Source organism: Gopherus flavomarginatus, chromosome 13 (assembly GCF_025201925.1).
Source record: "Gopherus flavomarginatus isolate rGopFla2 chromosome 13, rGopFla2.mat.asm, whole genome shotgun sequence".
Lineage (NCBI taxonomy): Eukaryota > Metazoa > Chordata > Testudines > Testudinidae > Gopherus > Gopherus flavomarginatus.
This window is the reverse complement of record NC_066629.1, coordinates 25540081-25554600: the sequence shown is the minus strand read 5'-3', so window position 1 is coordinate 25554600 and position 14520 is coordinate 25540081. Positions and strand designations below refer to the sequence as shown.

At 43.0% G+C, this 14520-nt stretch overlaps 1 protein-coding gene across 5 annotated transcripts in view; it reads left to right on the top strand.

The window, feature by feature from the left end:
* Positions 1 to 14520, top strand: part of USP28 (ubiquitin specific peptidase 28) — a 44136-nt gene that overhangs the window by 27571 nt on the left and 2045 nt on the right. For 2 of the 5 annotated variants that reach the window (XM_050921778.1, XM_050921782.1), the window contains 10 exons: positions 1691 to 1919; positions 3720 to 3923; positions 5347 to 5486; positions 5676 to 5861; positions 7035 to 7130; positions 9591 to 9769; positions 9861 to 9939; positions 10569 to 10648; positions 11816 to 11939; positions 13052 to 13250. In XM_050921778.1, the coding sequence (XP_050777735.1) occupies positions 1691 to 1919; positions 3720 to 3923; positions 5347 to 5486; positions 5676 to 5861; positions 7035 to 7130; positions 9591 to 9769; positions 9861 to 9939; positions 10569 to 10648; positions 11816 to 11939; positions 13052 to 13250 (1516 nt within the window). The remainder of the gene's footprint in view (positions 1 to 1690; positions 1920 to 3719; positions 3924 to 5346; positions 5487 to 5675; positions 5862 to 7034; positions 7131 to 9590; positions 9770 to 9860; positions 9940 to 10568; positions 10649 to 11815; positions 11940 to 13051; positions 13251 to 14520) is intronic. The other 3 variants (XM_050921779.1, XM_050921780.1, XM_050921781.1) reach the window with 3 other exon arrangements.

Sequence of the window (14520 nt, the reverse complement as noted above, 5' to 3'; positions counted from 1 at the left end):
CAAGAGGTAGTGTGGGAGTGAGCTCTCTTCCAGTTTTCTAGAACCAAGAGTCCAGAAACTCCTCCACTGCCAACTATCTCATTTCTGTGCGTTTCATCCTCAGTGGATGCAGAATCTAGTCCTCTCCCTCTATTAGGATTAGAGTTTTAAAAAGGGGATTGTCATTAGCTTTTTCTTGTTTTGTGTTTGGACTTTTTCTGACAATTACATTTTCTGTGCCTGGGGAAAGTGTTCAGATTTCATTACTTCTGTCCTTGACCTAATATTTCTATCGAGTCACCTTCACTGTGGATGCCATGCCATGTATAACACCTTAGATAGGCAATTGTTCCATCTGTCCACCAGCCAGGAACTGCATTACCAGTAAATACTGCAGACAAATAATAAAGACTTTCCAACAAGAACTGGCCTAGGAATGAACCTGGGTCTTGGGCCCACATAATCCGAAGGGGACTTTGTCAGACTAAGAGGGCCTTCTAGGTCTTTGCTTGAGAAGTCTCTGATCTATTGGAGAAAGAGCCAGCCATGTGGTTCTGAGTCTGAGCCTATCTGCAGAAGAACTTGCATCCACCACGGCATGAGGTCTCTGAATCTTTACCTGTGTGTAGAACAGCCAGTTACTGAGAGTCCCAGGCTCTTCTTGGATTCGTTTGTTTCTGTATCAAAGAACAGGAAGCATAGGCTGAACAGGCATCTGAAAATTACACACCTATCCTCTGAATCTGGTTCCAGTTATTCCTAGTGCAGATGACTACCTTACAGCCTGTAAGACCAAAGATAATAGGGATTTAGATATAAGATGCTTAGATCATTTATTGGAACCTGAGTGTTCAAGGAGGATTTGTCCTCCTACTTGTCAGATTCGCAAGATCTGAGAGTGATGAAGTATGCTCTGATCCATGTCACTCAGATACTTTGGTCAGGAAGGACCTGAGGAATTGCTGTCCTGAGTAGACTCTACAGAGAGGGCTTTATTTTTAAATGGGTTTGGTTATCAACCTGAACTATTCTGTACTCTCTGGTGTGAGAAGGGGGTCTTTGGGTAGTGTACTTTGCAATAGGTTCTGTCACCACATAGCAGTGCATTTAATCATATAGTTTGGAATTACAGAGGTATATTCAGAGAGTCAAAGCCACTGCAGTAAGTGCATTTTAAAAAATGTATACAACAAACACTTGTGGGATGTTTGTTCAATTTTAGTCCTGAAAATACTTTCTGTGTGCCAGGCACAAGGCTCTGTTACAAGCAGCCAGGCTGATTGCTTGAGAATTTTTGTTTCAGATTTGAACGCAAGGGGGCTTGGCTCCAAGTTCCAATTATCTTTCACCCCAGCAATAGAAACCAGAAGAACTTGAGTCTGTCACATCATGGGTCTCTGACAAACATTTTACAAAGATCCTCAGTAGTAAGAAACTCATTAAATAATTTAGATGAGATATGATGACTGCCAAACATGAAATTAGTTTGACAGGTTTGAATACCAGTGGGGTAGTCAGGCTTAGGATGTCATGGTCACACTGGTAGTGGATAGAAGTGTTTTTAAGGCGAAGGGAATCTGTTTATATCAGGCAGTCGAATGTATGAATGGACAATTTTTAAGCATATGACAACTCTGAATGTCTTCATAGATTTTCAGTTACTTCATCCATTAAAGATAAGTCTGGAAATCATGTCCATGTGAATTTTCAGGTTCCTTATTGCTTGCATGCCGTTCTGGTTCATGAAGGCCAAGCAAATGCCGGTCACTACTGGGCCTACATATACGACCAGCCCCGGAAGAGCTGGCTCAAATGCAATGACATCTCTGTGACAAAATCTTCCTGGGAAGAAGTGGAGAGAGATTCATATGGAGGCCTGAGGAATGCCAGTGCCTATTGTCTGATGTACATCAATGATAAGCTGTCCCACTTCGTTGCAGGTATTGGAACCAAAGCTGCAGGTAGTACTTAGTCACTTGTGTGGTGTGTGTTGCCTTCATAGCATTGAATGATTATTAACCTGCTCAACACCACTGTGACACTAGTAAGTGTTATCCCTGCTCTGTGGAAGGGTAAGCTGTGACAGAGGGGTTTTAATTTGGCCATGGCCGAAGAGGCAGTTGGAAGCAAAATGGATATGTGAAGTGAGATAAAAATGAGATGCTCCCTGTCCTGTGCTTGATTCACCAGCCCAGGTGAGCGCTTGTTCAGACTTTTTGGGATGATACTAAAGAATTGTTCCATATAGCTTGGCTAACGTAGACTCACAGCAATTGCCCCCTTGTCCATCTATCCTAGTAGCCTGTCTTTCTGACAGTCGCCAGACCCGGGGCTTCAAAGGAAGGTGAAAGAAACCTTGCAGCAGGCATATGTGGGCTAATCTGTCCCCCGTTAAATTGAAGATGTCCTAATCCCTAATTGTTGGAGATTGTCTTAACTTCATGCTTCAGGGTTTTTCTTAGCATTAACTGTAACTATTCTTCTTGTCCATTTAATGTCCAGTCCTGCATTTGTCTTTATATTTCAGTTTGCCTGTATTCCGGCACTCTCATTGTATCTGTGTGCAGTCGGCAAATCATTTATAAGATCAAACAGAATATTTCCTACTTTGTCCTGGCCATTTACACCCTGCTTTTTGTTTTGGCTTCTGATAGATAATGGTAGCATAATATACACAGCACACCCAGTGCATGTTGCTTATGCAGCGTATCATCCCTTCTGTGCCTGAGATGAATTATCACTAATGATAACTGATCCTTGTAATTGTGTGTTTACAATGCATGAGTGTGTAAGCAGCTACTTGCATCGTACAGCTGTTGGCTATCTAGAAGAGCCTAATAATTTTGTACATGTCTCATTTTGATATAATAGAAGCAAACAATGCAGCAATAGTCATTGCAGAATCTAGTTAATGGGAATGTGGAAGCTGAAACAAGTTCTTGTTTGTCTTCGTAGTGCTCTGACGTTTCAGTTTCTAAACTGAACTCATCCTATGCTTTTAATGAGACTTCATATACGTTTAGTGCTTTTAAAGACCCTTGTACTTGTAAGTATTTTTATAAAGGAAAGAATCTGGGATAGGGCATTATCATTCGGTATTAGATACACTCCTAATTATATTTTTTCTTAAGCGGTACTATACAGCTGAAATACCAGTGTCCCATTATGCCTAGATATTTCAGTACCTGTATAAAATCGCTCATTACCTGGAATCCTTGCCGTTTTCTACCCCTCAGTTTCCTGTAGTGGTTGAAGTGTAGAGTTTTAAGCTGAACTCCAAGTTTTCTGGTTATTATTTTAAGCCACATCTGTAGAATTATGGTAGCCTTTGGTAAAGAGAAATCTATGCCTTCTCTCAGCCCTGGCCATTACTTCAAGAGGATTTACTGAGCCCAGGTGTGCCATGCAGAAATATACCTTTCTATGGTTAGTTATTGTTTGTATTATCATAGTATGTAGGAGCACTAGTCATGGACTAGGACCCCATTGTGCTAGGTTCTGTATAAACACAGAACAAAAAGATGGTCCCTTGCCCAAAGGGCTGACCATCTACCATCTTCTTGTACTTGTTTATGGAGCCTCTCGAATTCAAATTCCAGGAAAAAATATTCGTTTCCTTCTTTCTTTTTCCAATCCATTTGATCAGTATTGCTTAATGTTTTTAGATATTCCTTGTTTGCAGCACTATTATCTTGCTGCTGTGTGTTTCATTGCTAACAAAAAATCTTGCTTTTCTCCAGATGATGCTGATGATGCAGAAACTGGACAGTTTCAGAAAGAAGTAGAACTTCTGCCACCTGAGCTCCAGAATTACATACAAGAGGACAACTGGAGGCTTGAACAGGAGATGGAGGAGTGGGAACAGGAGCAGTCCTGCAAGATCCCTCAGATAGAGCCTTCAACTCCTTCTGAATCTCAGGATTTCACTTCTGAATCAGGACAAGGTAACACAAGATCAGTGTGTTTGCAGATCACGTTCCATGTCTCTACAATAACTTCTCTGTAATAAATTTCACCATTATGTGACCTTTTCATAACAATTTTGAATGCCTGGGGGAAGCTACCGACTAAACTCAGTTGCTGAATTCCCATCATATCAGCAGGAAAAAGCTAATGTTCTATCATGCAAAGTTGTGCTGATATCTGCATAGCTATAGACATGCCATCAAGTTTGATCATATCCTGTTTTACATTCAGCGCATGGCAATGATCTAATCTCAATTTGATGTAATTATATTAATATTTTGTGTGATTGTTGTAGAATGTTGACATGTTCACCTCTTGAGTGGGAGACCACTCGTTACAGCAGTCCTTTATAGCGTGAGTCTCACTGAGCTTCACAAATGTGGTTGTGTGTAATATTGCCATTGAAGTGCACTCATACTGTTTAATGGTACACAGCAGCATTTCATGTTTTAGGACAGGAGGTAAAGAAGAAAGTTCATTTGTCTCCTTTGGGATTAAATTTCAATCTCTAGAATCAAATGTGATATAAAACTGGGGTTGTGCATTACCGTTTGCCAAATGATACAGAAATCTCTCAAATAAGGTTTTCTGCCATGTGTTGTCCATAATTCTGTCCTCTGAGGCCACAAAATTATTATTGTGACCAGCAGAGTATATGAGATACTGACCCTTGAGCTCAGGGCCTGTTGAGCTGTATACAAAAACCTTAGGCCCTAATCTGCCAGCGCACTTAAGCACATGTTTAACTTTAAACACAAGTAGTGCCATTGACTTCAATTTGACTACTTGTGTGATTAAGTGCTTTGCTCGATCGGGTCTTTTGGAGTATGTCTACGCTGCAGCTGGGAACAAACCTTCCAGCCCAGGTAGACAGACTCATGCTAATGGAGTGCAAGCTAGTATACTAAAAATTGCAGGGCAGATGTTGCAGCTGTGGCAGAGATTTGCGCTAGCCATCCAAGCTCAGGGGGTCAGGTAAACCTGAGAGCCTGAGCTACTGCCCAAGCCGCAACATCCACACTGCTATTTTTAGTGTGCTAGCCAAATCTGTCTCCTTGGGCTGGGAAGATTGTTTGCAGCATTAGTGTAGATGCACCTTAACGTAGTTTACAGTGAACGACCTGTCATTCGAAATGTTGACTTTTCTGGAATGTTACCCAAAAGTTGAGTTGTGTGTGAGGAAAACTGAGCTGGTGCTTCCGTAACAAAGGAGGCTGCAACCAATTACAAGATTTATAGAAAGTGGAATTGCGTGGGAAGGACGTTGGTCACTGTGCCTGGTAAATACTAAGGTATAGTACCATGCAGCCATCCTATTTACCATTTTCCTCTCTTCCGTTTGGATTTGTACCTTCCTGGTGACATTACTGATTGTTAACATCTCTCTGAATTTCCAATCAGACCAATCATCAAGCTGTGAACACAGCATACGCTCACTGTCCTCTGAACATGCCAGGATTGCAAAGGACCAGACTGCCCAGGCCATTGCAAATACAGCTGATGCCTATGAGAAGAATGGTGTAGAGGCTGCTCTGTATAAGGTGAGAACTCTGGAATGTGGCCCCTGAAGCAGCCCGCTGTTTTTGCATCTCTGTATTAACAAACCTCTTTCTCTCTGACTTGCTTATAATTCCGCAGCACTGCTGCATTTAACCCAATCTCTTTCTGCTTTCCTCTTTGGTTTTGGTTTTTTGTTTCTTATTCTCTTTCTCCTCTTTCTGCCGCCACAGCCAAAGGAGGCAGAACCAATGAAGGCCCAGCTGAGAGAAACAGCCCTTACAGTTCAGTCAGAACAGCAACAAGATGCTAAAGGGACAGAGTCTGCTGCGCAGCCTAGCTCACAGGTCTCTGAAGTGGAGATCCCCAGAGTGGGGAAGATTCTGGTTAGATCTGATGCAGATGGATATAATGAGGAGGTACAGAGCCCAGTGCAGGAGCTAGTTATTTTTCTGGCATTAATCTTTGCAATTGTGGGTTGCCTTGGGGTTTTCTGAAAATGTGTGTCGAATAGTGGTTTTGGCACGAAACTGTGTAGTTCAAGTATATTTTTCCCTCTGTAGTAAGAAGAGAGGTTGGATCCAATCATTTAGCAATTTATTTTTTAAAACTAATTGAAAAGTTGTCTGAAAAGTGACTCTGTAAAAACACACACTCATCATCTTATTCAATAGACCTGCTCCCATTTTTTTAAGTCCTCTTCCTCTCCTTCCTTTCCTTCCTGTCACTCATCTAAAGTGTTTCTAGGGCACCTGGCTTCACAAGGAGGTTTTTGTACTTTTTCCCCCCCCAGTAGTCAATGGCTTTGATTTTACTTTTCACATAATCATAATTGTCAGCTGACAATGTCATACAGTCAATGCCATATGACTTTTCCAGTCACAGGTACTGTATCTGATGCTGGCAATTGAAAGAGCCCCATTATGAGGCTCAGTATACCACATCAGACACCTTACAAATGTTCATAGTCTTTTTTCTAAGTATAGTTGCACACCAGCTACACAAATCTGTCTGCAAGAGAATTAATTTGTTCAGAAAATTAGTTTACGTGGGCATTTTTAGGGTTTGGTGTGGGTTTAGCACTGTCCTTTGCATAAACCAACATTTATGTTTTGTCTCAAGGATTTTATCAATGCAATAGCTCCATCTGTTGAGATGGATGTGACCTGATTGCATTAAATATACACTTTTGTTGTAAAGATAGTACAGTGGAATGCTCTGCCTCAGGCATTGCTCTCATGTTAAATGGTAGCTTTGCAAGGTTCTCCCCAGTTGTGTTTCGTGTGCTCTGTATTTTCACTTACGATGACTTTGGGGGAAAGAGAGTGGAGGAGGAGTAGTTGGGGTGGCATGGTGAAGGTTTCAATCATCTATTGCAGCATGGGCAGTGCAATCAAGAGGTAGACTTGCCCATAATGCCAATAAACTTAATTTTGTAGTCAAATGGCAGCTCTGGGTTGTCCCATCTCCATTCAGATCTGGACAAATTTTCTTTAAAACTTTACCTTTTTTGTACTTTTTTCTTGAATCATTACAGCTTTTCTTCTATTCCTCTGTTTTTGTGTGTGGGTTTTTTGTTGTTCTTGTGGTAGGTGATGCTTAGCCCAGCCATGCAGGGTGTGATCCTGGCTATTGCTAAAGCCCGTCAGACATTTGACCGGGATGGGGCTGAAGCAGGGCTTGTTAAGGTATCCTTTTATTTTCCTTTTAAAAAAATCTCTTAACACACAAGTCTGACGTCTTCAGTGTAAAATGCATGCTATTTCAACATGTTACAGGTGTCAGTTGGCCACTTCTCTCTCTTCCTGTGCAGTTCCTCTTCAGCTAAGTCTCTTTCCCATTCCACGTTTCCGTTTATCCTCTCCATTACTTGTACTAAGAGGACTCTATTAAAGAAAGATAGTTAGGCTAAACCCATTACATTTTATAAGCATCCTTTCTTGTGTTACGGATAACCCCCTAGACAGCAAAAACGGAAAGATTTTCAAAACTCTTGATTTGCCTTCCACCTCTCATGCTTGAGCACAAGACTGCAGTGTTTAGGTTGCACGCAGTGTTTTTGTTTAAAACGCATGCACACACACAAACGTCGGAATCTAAAGCAAATAATATAGAAATATTTCTAGTAGTCCTAGGTTTGGGAAAGTCTGTTGTTGCCCTCTTCCCAAGCCTGCATTTTGGGCCAGATTAGACCTAATATTGTCCATTTAAGTGAACAACCCCACAATGTTTCTATCTAACAAAAATGGGAGGTGTGAGTGGGCATGTTAGGAAGAGAGTGTAAGTCCAAATCCTGCGAAGACCTATGCATGTTTTTATCTTTAGTCACATTAGTCAGTGCATCCCTTGATTAAAGTCAAGCAAGTGCATTTGCCATAGTCTATTTAAAGCAACACTGTGAGAGTTAAGAGACCTGAGTTGTTGTCTCAACTCTGATCATGACTTGCTGTGGGACCTTGGCCAAATGACTCCACTTCTCTCCCTCCCCAAGTGCAAAAATGATTCTTACAATACCTGTCTCACAGAAGCTCGTGAGGTTTAATTATGTCTGAAAAGCACTTTGGAGCCCTTGGCTGGAAGGTACTGTATCAGTGCTCAATATAATTATCACCAGAAAATACAAATTAAATTTTAATCATAAGCAGGCCATATGTAGCGTGTAATTAAATTTGGGCCATAAATGTACACACTTACTGTAGGAATTTCTGTAAAATATGTCCTCCTAAGCTTATGCAATGGGAAGAGGGACTAGAAAAAGGTAAATATTCCTGAATAGAGAATGGGTCATTACTAGTTTGGGCTAGACATTCTAAAGAAACAAACAAGTGAAGTTAAATAAAAAGAGGGCTTAGGAAAATTCACTCATTCTACCATCCTACTGGCTTCCGGTAGTCCTAAATCACACCAGTGACTTTCTGTAATTGCAATTGACAACGAACATCGGACGGGGCTTTTGGTTTACTGACTATCATGTATTATTGCTCAGAGTAACATTTTGCCAGCTGCATTCTTGTTCCTCTCACATTTTAACAGATGTTTGAGATGTCTCTAAAGAGTTCCTTAAAATGAACACTTGGACTGGGGTATTAAAAAATGCCTAAGGGAGTTAGGCACCCAACTCCATTAAAAGTCAGTGGAGCCAGTGCCTACCTCCCTTGGGTTCTCTTTTTAAAGGTGATGTTTTTGCTTAAGGCATAGATAGATATGATTCCGCTGTCTTTATAAAGTGGAGATGGTATATTGGTTGCGCGGAGCTGTGCTCTGACTTGGTATAGAATATCCTCTAAGAAGCCTGGCTAGTGTGTCTTGCTTATGTGCTCAGGGTCATACTGATCACTTTATTTGGGGGGGGAATTTCATTTCTGATCCCAGCCAGCCTGGCAGGGACCTTTGGGGATTTTTCACTTTTCATTGCATTATGGAGCGTGGTTTGCCTACTGGTATCATCTGAGCCTATCTCACCTAGTCAGTTCCCTGCCATCAGAGGGGCCTTTGGCATTGGTGGCACCTTAGTCTCTCCTGTTCTCTGCCTGTAGCACACAACAGTGTAGTCTTTCGTAGTTTAACTGAAGTTACTGGGCTCAGCATAGGGTTATCCAGAGGATATATAATAACATATCACATACTGGAGGTCACACCAGACCAGTGGTCCCCAACCTTTTTCGTCTGGCAAGCGCCAGACGAAGGACTGTGGCGGCGGTCGAGCATCCGCCGAAATGCTGCCGAAATTCGGCGGCATTTTGGCAGTGACGCCTCTTGATGACGTCGCTTGTCGGCAGCAAGCAGCGTCATCCATAGGTGTCGCCGCCGAAATGCCACCAAATTTCAGTGGCATTTTGGTGGATGCTTGACTGCCGGCCAGGACGCGGGAGCGTTTAAATGCCCTTGTGGGCGCCATGGCACCCACGGGCACCGTGTTGGGGACCCCTGCACTAGACGATCTAATGGTCCCTTCTGGCCTAAAACTAATGGAAGATACCCTAAGCAATTGCCAGCTAATGGAAGTAGCAGTTAGACATCTCAGTACCGAATCCTGTCAAGTTACTGGACAGTTATAGCCTTGTAATCAACTTTCCGACTGCAGGTTTCAAATTCAGTGTGCAGCAATAATAAAGAATAGGCATTTAGAATTTGCTTGACTTTGATAGGCGTTCCATGAAGAGTACTCCAGACTGTATCTGCTGGCCAAAGAGACCCCAACCCCTCACAGTGACCCCCGGCTGCAACACGTGCTCATCTACTTCTTACGGAACAATGCTCCCAAGCAGGTAGTGGAGCGAACCCTCCTGGAGCAGTTTGCAGATAGAAACCTCAGCTATGATGAAAGGTTTGTGCCGGGGATCCAATATCATGACTTTCTGATTTGGGATTCTGTAGCTTTGCTATTCTCTAATGTCTCTCTCTGTTGCACTGAGCAGGTCCATTAGCATTATGCAAGTAGCACGAGCTAAGCTGAAGGAGATTGGCCCTGATGATGTGAATATGGAGGAGTATAAGGTAAGGGACTAGAACTTTTTCCTTTTCTCTAATGCCTTAGTGCTGGACGTGTCCCAAAGCAGTGAGCAAGATAGTGGCAGTGCACTGGCTGTGCAAACAAACACAGCAACTATTACATACCCATTGGTAACAGTTATATAGTCAGAAGCATTAGGAGTTGTTTGCTGAGGAGTTCTGACCAGGACACAGGGGTTTCAGTTTAGCCCTATCCCTTTTGAAAGGTACTGTGGGATCTTTAACTTGCTCCTGGAACAGTCAGTCTATATGATCAGAATGGGAGCTATATAGCTAACCTCTCCCCCCACACCCTCCAACAGATCATCAGCTGTTAGTGTTTTCACACTTGTTCTAGAGGACTCATTCGGTGCTCCCAGTTTGGAGTTAAACATTGCCAGAGACTCATCTGTCTTGGTGAATGTGTTCTTGAGCTGTATGAGGAAGCAAAGGGGATGTTGGGAACTTGCCCTGAGGTTGAGTGAGCTCATGTCCCATGTAAGAGCTCTCCCTGTCAGAGGCTGAATGAGCTAGCATACCAGGCTTTGCTGGGGGTAGCGGACTTGTCCCAGACGCACGTGCACATGAAAGCATGTTATTGACTATCCTGTAATATTCCCTGTTACCCTAAACAGAAATGGCATGAAGACTACAGTTTATTTCGCAAGGTGTCTGTTTACCTGCTGACAGGGTTGGAACTCTACCAGAATAGAAAGTAGGTTTAATTTAATTATATTTACATTTTGGATGAAGCTATGGGGTAACTGATACGTAAGAGCGCCTGTTTCTCTTCTAGTACCCCTTACTCCTGACATGCAGCACCCTTTGTATTGCAATGTGGGGCCCCTTGTGCTTTTCCCAAGGTACTTTTTTCCTTGCTGTACAGGCTCAGAGCTGACCTTGAGCCAGAGTGTAACTTTTGTGTTGAGTTAATAGGTGGATTTGTGATGTGGCCTCTTCCACAGTTCCCAGCTTGTTTTCCATGAGCAGAACTTTGCATTCTGGTCCTTGGACAGGATTTAGCGCAGTAACTGCCTTTACTTGGCTCTTGGGAAAGTTGGGTCAAAATGAAACTCTCATTGTGTTTGAAAACAATTTGACTCCTACATAGAAACAGCGCTCCCTGCAACTTTGAACTGAAAAGCTGGGCTTTTTCCCCCATACCGCAAGCAGTATACCATATAGACAGCTGTATGGAGAAAGATCATTCCTTTTCACAGGGGAGTTCAGTATTTCAGAATTTGGTTTGTTCCAGTTCAGAATGTAAACTAAAAGTTTTGGAATTCTCAAGTCCTGGCTCTGGGAGAGCTTGCTTGGCAGACGGCCCTGGCGCCATGGAAGCCCTGGGATCCCCGACTCTCAGGTAGTCCAGTAGGCGGGTACGTTGGCAGGAAATCAGGCAGGTCAGGGAGTTCTCCGTCGGAGCTCGGTTTAAATCAAACAGTCTCATCAAACCTTTAGAATTAGATGAACTGGCGAGTTTGGATGAAAACGTGTTTCATCAGAATTTTTTTGACTAGCTCTAAATGTAATCCTGGAGTCTCTAAAGAAAAATACTGTTCTCCAAACTTCTAATAGTGTCTTTCATCTCCAAGTTCCCATTGAAACCAGAGGAATTCTAGACCTGAGTCTCAATATTGGGGTTGAAACCAGAATGCCAAAGCGTCCCTGAGGCATATGGAAGGCTAAATGGGGGCTGCTCTTGAGAGGTTTGATGAATGGAAAAAGAGAGAAGGGAGCAAATAACACTGTTAAGAAGGTGAAGTGTTTGTCTGTTGGGGAAGAAGTGGGGAATCTGGCCTGGGTGGACAACTTGACTGCAGCTTTTGGAATATGTGGCACCTGGTGTGATGGACTATTAACACCCTTCTCCTCCTCCAAGGTACCAGGAAGCACTGACCTACCTGGTGTATGCCTACCAAAGTAACACCACCCTGCTGATGAAAGGACCCAACAGAGGGGTGGATGAATCACTGATTGCTTTGTACAGAAGAAAATGCCTCTTGGTTTGTATCTTTTGAGTCTTAAATTGAAAGTGAACAATCTCAGTGGTAGACTGGTCAGCCTTAAATACTCACTCCTTCTAGCTCAGCGATTTCAGTTCACATCTACATATTTCTCTTTACTACAGGTTGCCCAAAGAGTATCAATGTATCATGCACCTCTTTACAGACACGATACAAGGGCCTGTCATTAAAACAGTCTTTCAGAGAGAGGGTAGATGCCAGCCATTTACTTTTCACAAAGAGCAATATCTACTCTTCCCTCCTTGTGGGGAGCCAGCATTGCTTCTTCCGTTGTAATCAGTGTGAATCTTTTGCTGGGCACTAGGTAATGTGGCTTTCCTTGGGAAAGGAATAAGCAGCAGCAGCCTGAGACTTATTTTTAGTTCCTGCTTCATTATGGCTGCTGAGGCCAGTGTAATTATATCTAAGGCACCTATTATCATGGCATCTACCCTTTCCCAAGTGCCAGCCCTAATATGAAAATCTAGGAAGCAAAATTCACTGAAGTGATGGAGTTTGGATTTCAGGGAATCCATTTGGTGTTTCTGGATCTGAATCTTAGTATCTCAAAGCCAAAATTATTTGTATACTTTAGAGCTAATTCTGGAGCAATATGTTCTCTCTGATCTAATCCTTCTAAGGCGGTAGTCCCCAAACTGTGTATAGGGGTGTGTGGTGGGGTGTGGGCCAGTCCCCACAAGGAGCGGGGAGGAAGTGCCACCCAGCCCCACTCTTCCCCCAGCGCCATTCCAGCCCCGCCCCCAGCTGCAGCTCTTTCTGTGGCTCCATGGCCCTAGCTGTGGCCTCAATCTTGGCTCCGGCCGCAGCTACGGCTCCACTCCTGACCATAGCCCTGACCCCAGCGCCGGCCCCTCTTCCAGATGCGACTCGTGTGTGTGTGTGGGGGGGAGGGTGACCACCAAAATTTGGGGACCACTATTCTAAGGGTTACATTCTCTTGGTGCACACGTTCACTCCCAATAGTCCATGTGCGTTCCATACATTCCCATCAGGTGGAAGATTCGTGGGTCATGTGCAGCTTTCCCAGTAGCCTGTTCATGCTCTGAAGTCAGGGCTTTTTCAAATGTCTGTGACCTCTGATTCTCCCACAGAAGCTGAATGACATGGCAGCGGCTTTGTTTGTAAGCAGTGCAGAGGCGGATGTGTTGGAGGGCATTAACATCCTGAATGAGCTGATCATCCCCTGTATGCACCTCATTATCAATAATGACATCTCCAAGGACGACCTGGACGCCATTGAGGTCATGAGGAACCGCTGGTGCTCTTATCTGGGACAAGAAGACATGGATGGTAGGGAATTGCTGACTTGCTTGAGTCCCGTAAAATCCTATGTTCTGAGTGGTCAGGATGTTCTATAGGTCTAAACTAGAAAAGGACTTTATTGCCTATTTAAAATCCTTCCTAGTATTCTTAGGATTTGCCCTGTATATGTAGCGTGTTTGTGCATTTGTGACTGGACTTATGCCTGAAAACGTGCTCATATTTAGAGTGAAATGTGTTATGGGACAATTTGATTGTTGTTTGTCCTACAACTACTGAAAATAGATCCCCGACCATTGAAATATCAGAAGTGAATGATTTTAAAATATGTGAAATAGGTACCTTGGTCTCATCTGTTCTTTGTGATCAGCACTTTAGCCTATGTTTCAGCCAGTGTGATTTCACTGACACACTAACATTAGCAGAGTTTGTTGGTTTGTATATGAATGCTCACCTGTAAGGTAAGACAGAAAAGGTTCTAAACTGACTGGGTGCATTTGTGCTTCTAAGCATGTAATTGGTACGTGAGACGCTCTGACTTCATGCTGGAAATGAGACATACTGACAGAAACTTTTTCTAGCTGTGTTCAGCTTCATAATTACAAATCCATGTACAGTAGCCAAAGGGTTTGAAGAAGGGATGGGGGAAGCTAACTGTGTCAAGCTTTGAAGAGGCTTTGCAATGAATTACCCATTAGACCCAGAGTATAATGAGGAGATGCTGGTCATTCTGGATCTGAATTTCAGTTTTGGATGACTGCGTTTATTCTGCATTTCCGTTTGTGTGCCGAAGTTAAGCTGCCATGACTCCTCTCTGCCTGGGTAAGAGAACAGGCTTGAGACTCTTAACACTGCTCATTTTAACCAGCAGAGGGTAAACTTGCTACAGAAAAGTGAGGCAGAAATATGGAGGCTTGTTCTCAAAATGCTGCTGCAAAGTAGAAAGCTGGAGAAATTTGCTAGCAATTTGACTTCCTCAAATTTGGCCTTGTTATAAACTCTTCCATGTAATGGAATTCCAAATAGTGAAACTTGAGATTTGAAAGGAGCAGAACTCAGCGGTTTCCATCTCTTGTTGTGTTGCATGGGCCAAGTCTGTTGTCACCAGCCTCTGTTCATGTTGCATGTAAAATTGCTTGTGCTTTAGGTTAAGTCAGTTAACTTTTAATCTGTCAGAAGACGAAAAGAGTGTTGTGGTGTTGGTTTTAAGCACATTCACCTGAAAAGTCTTGAACTCCTCAAATTAATTAGTTACTAGAGAGCTGGCCTGCCAAGTGCTGAAATAGGCATGGAGTTTCTG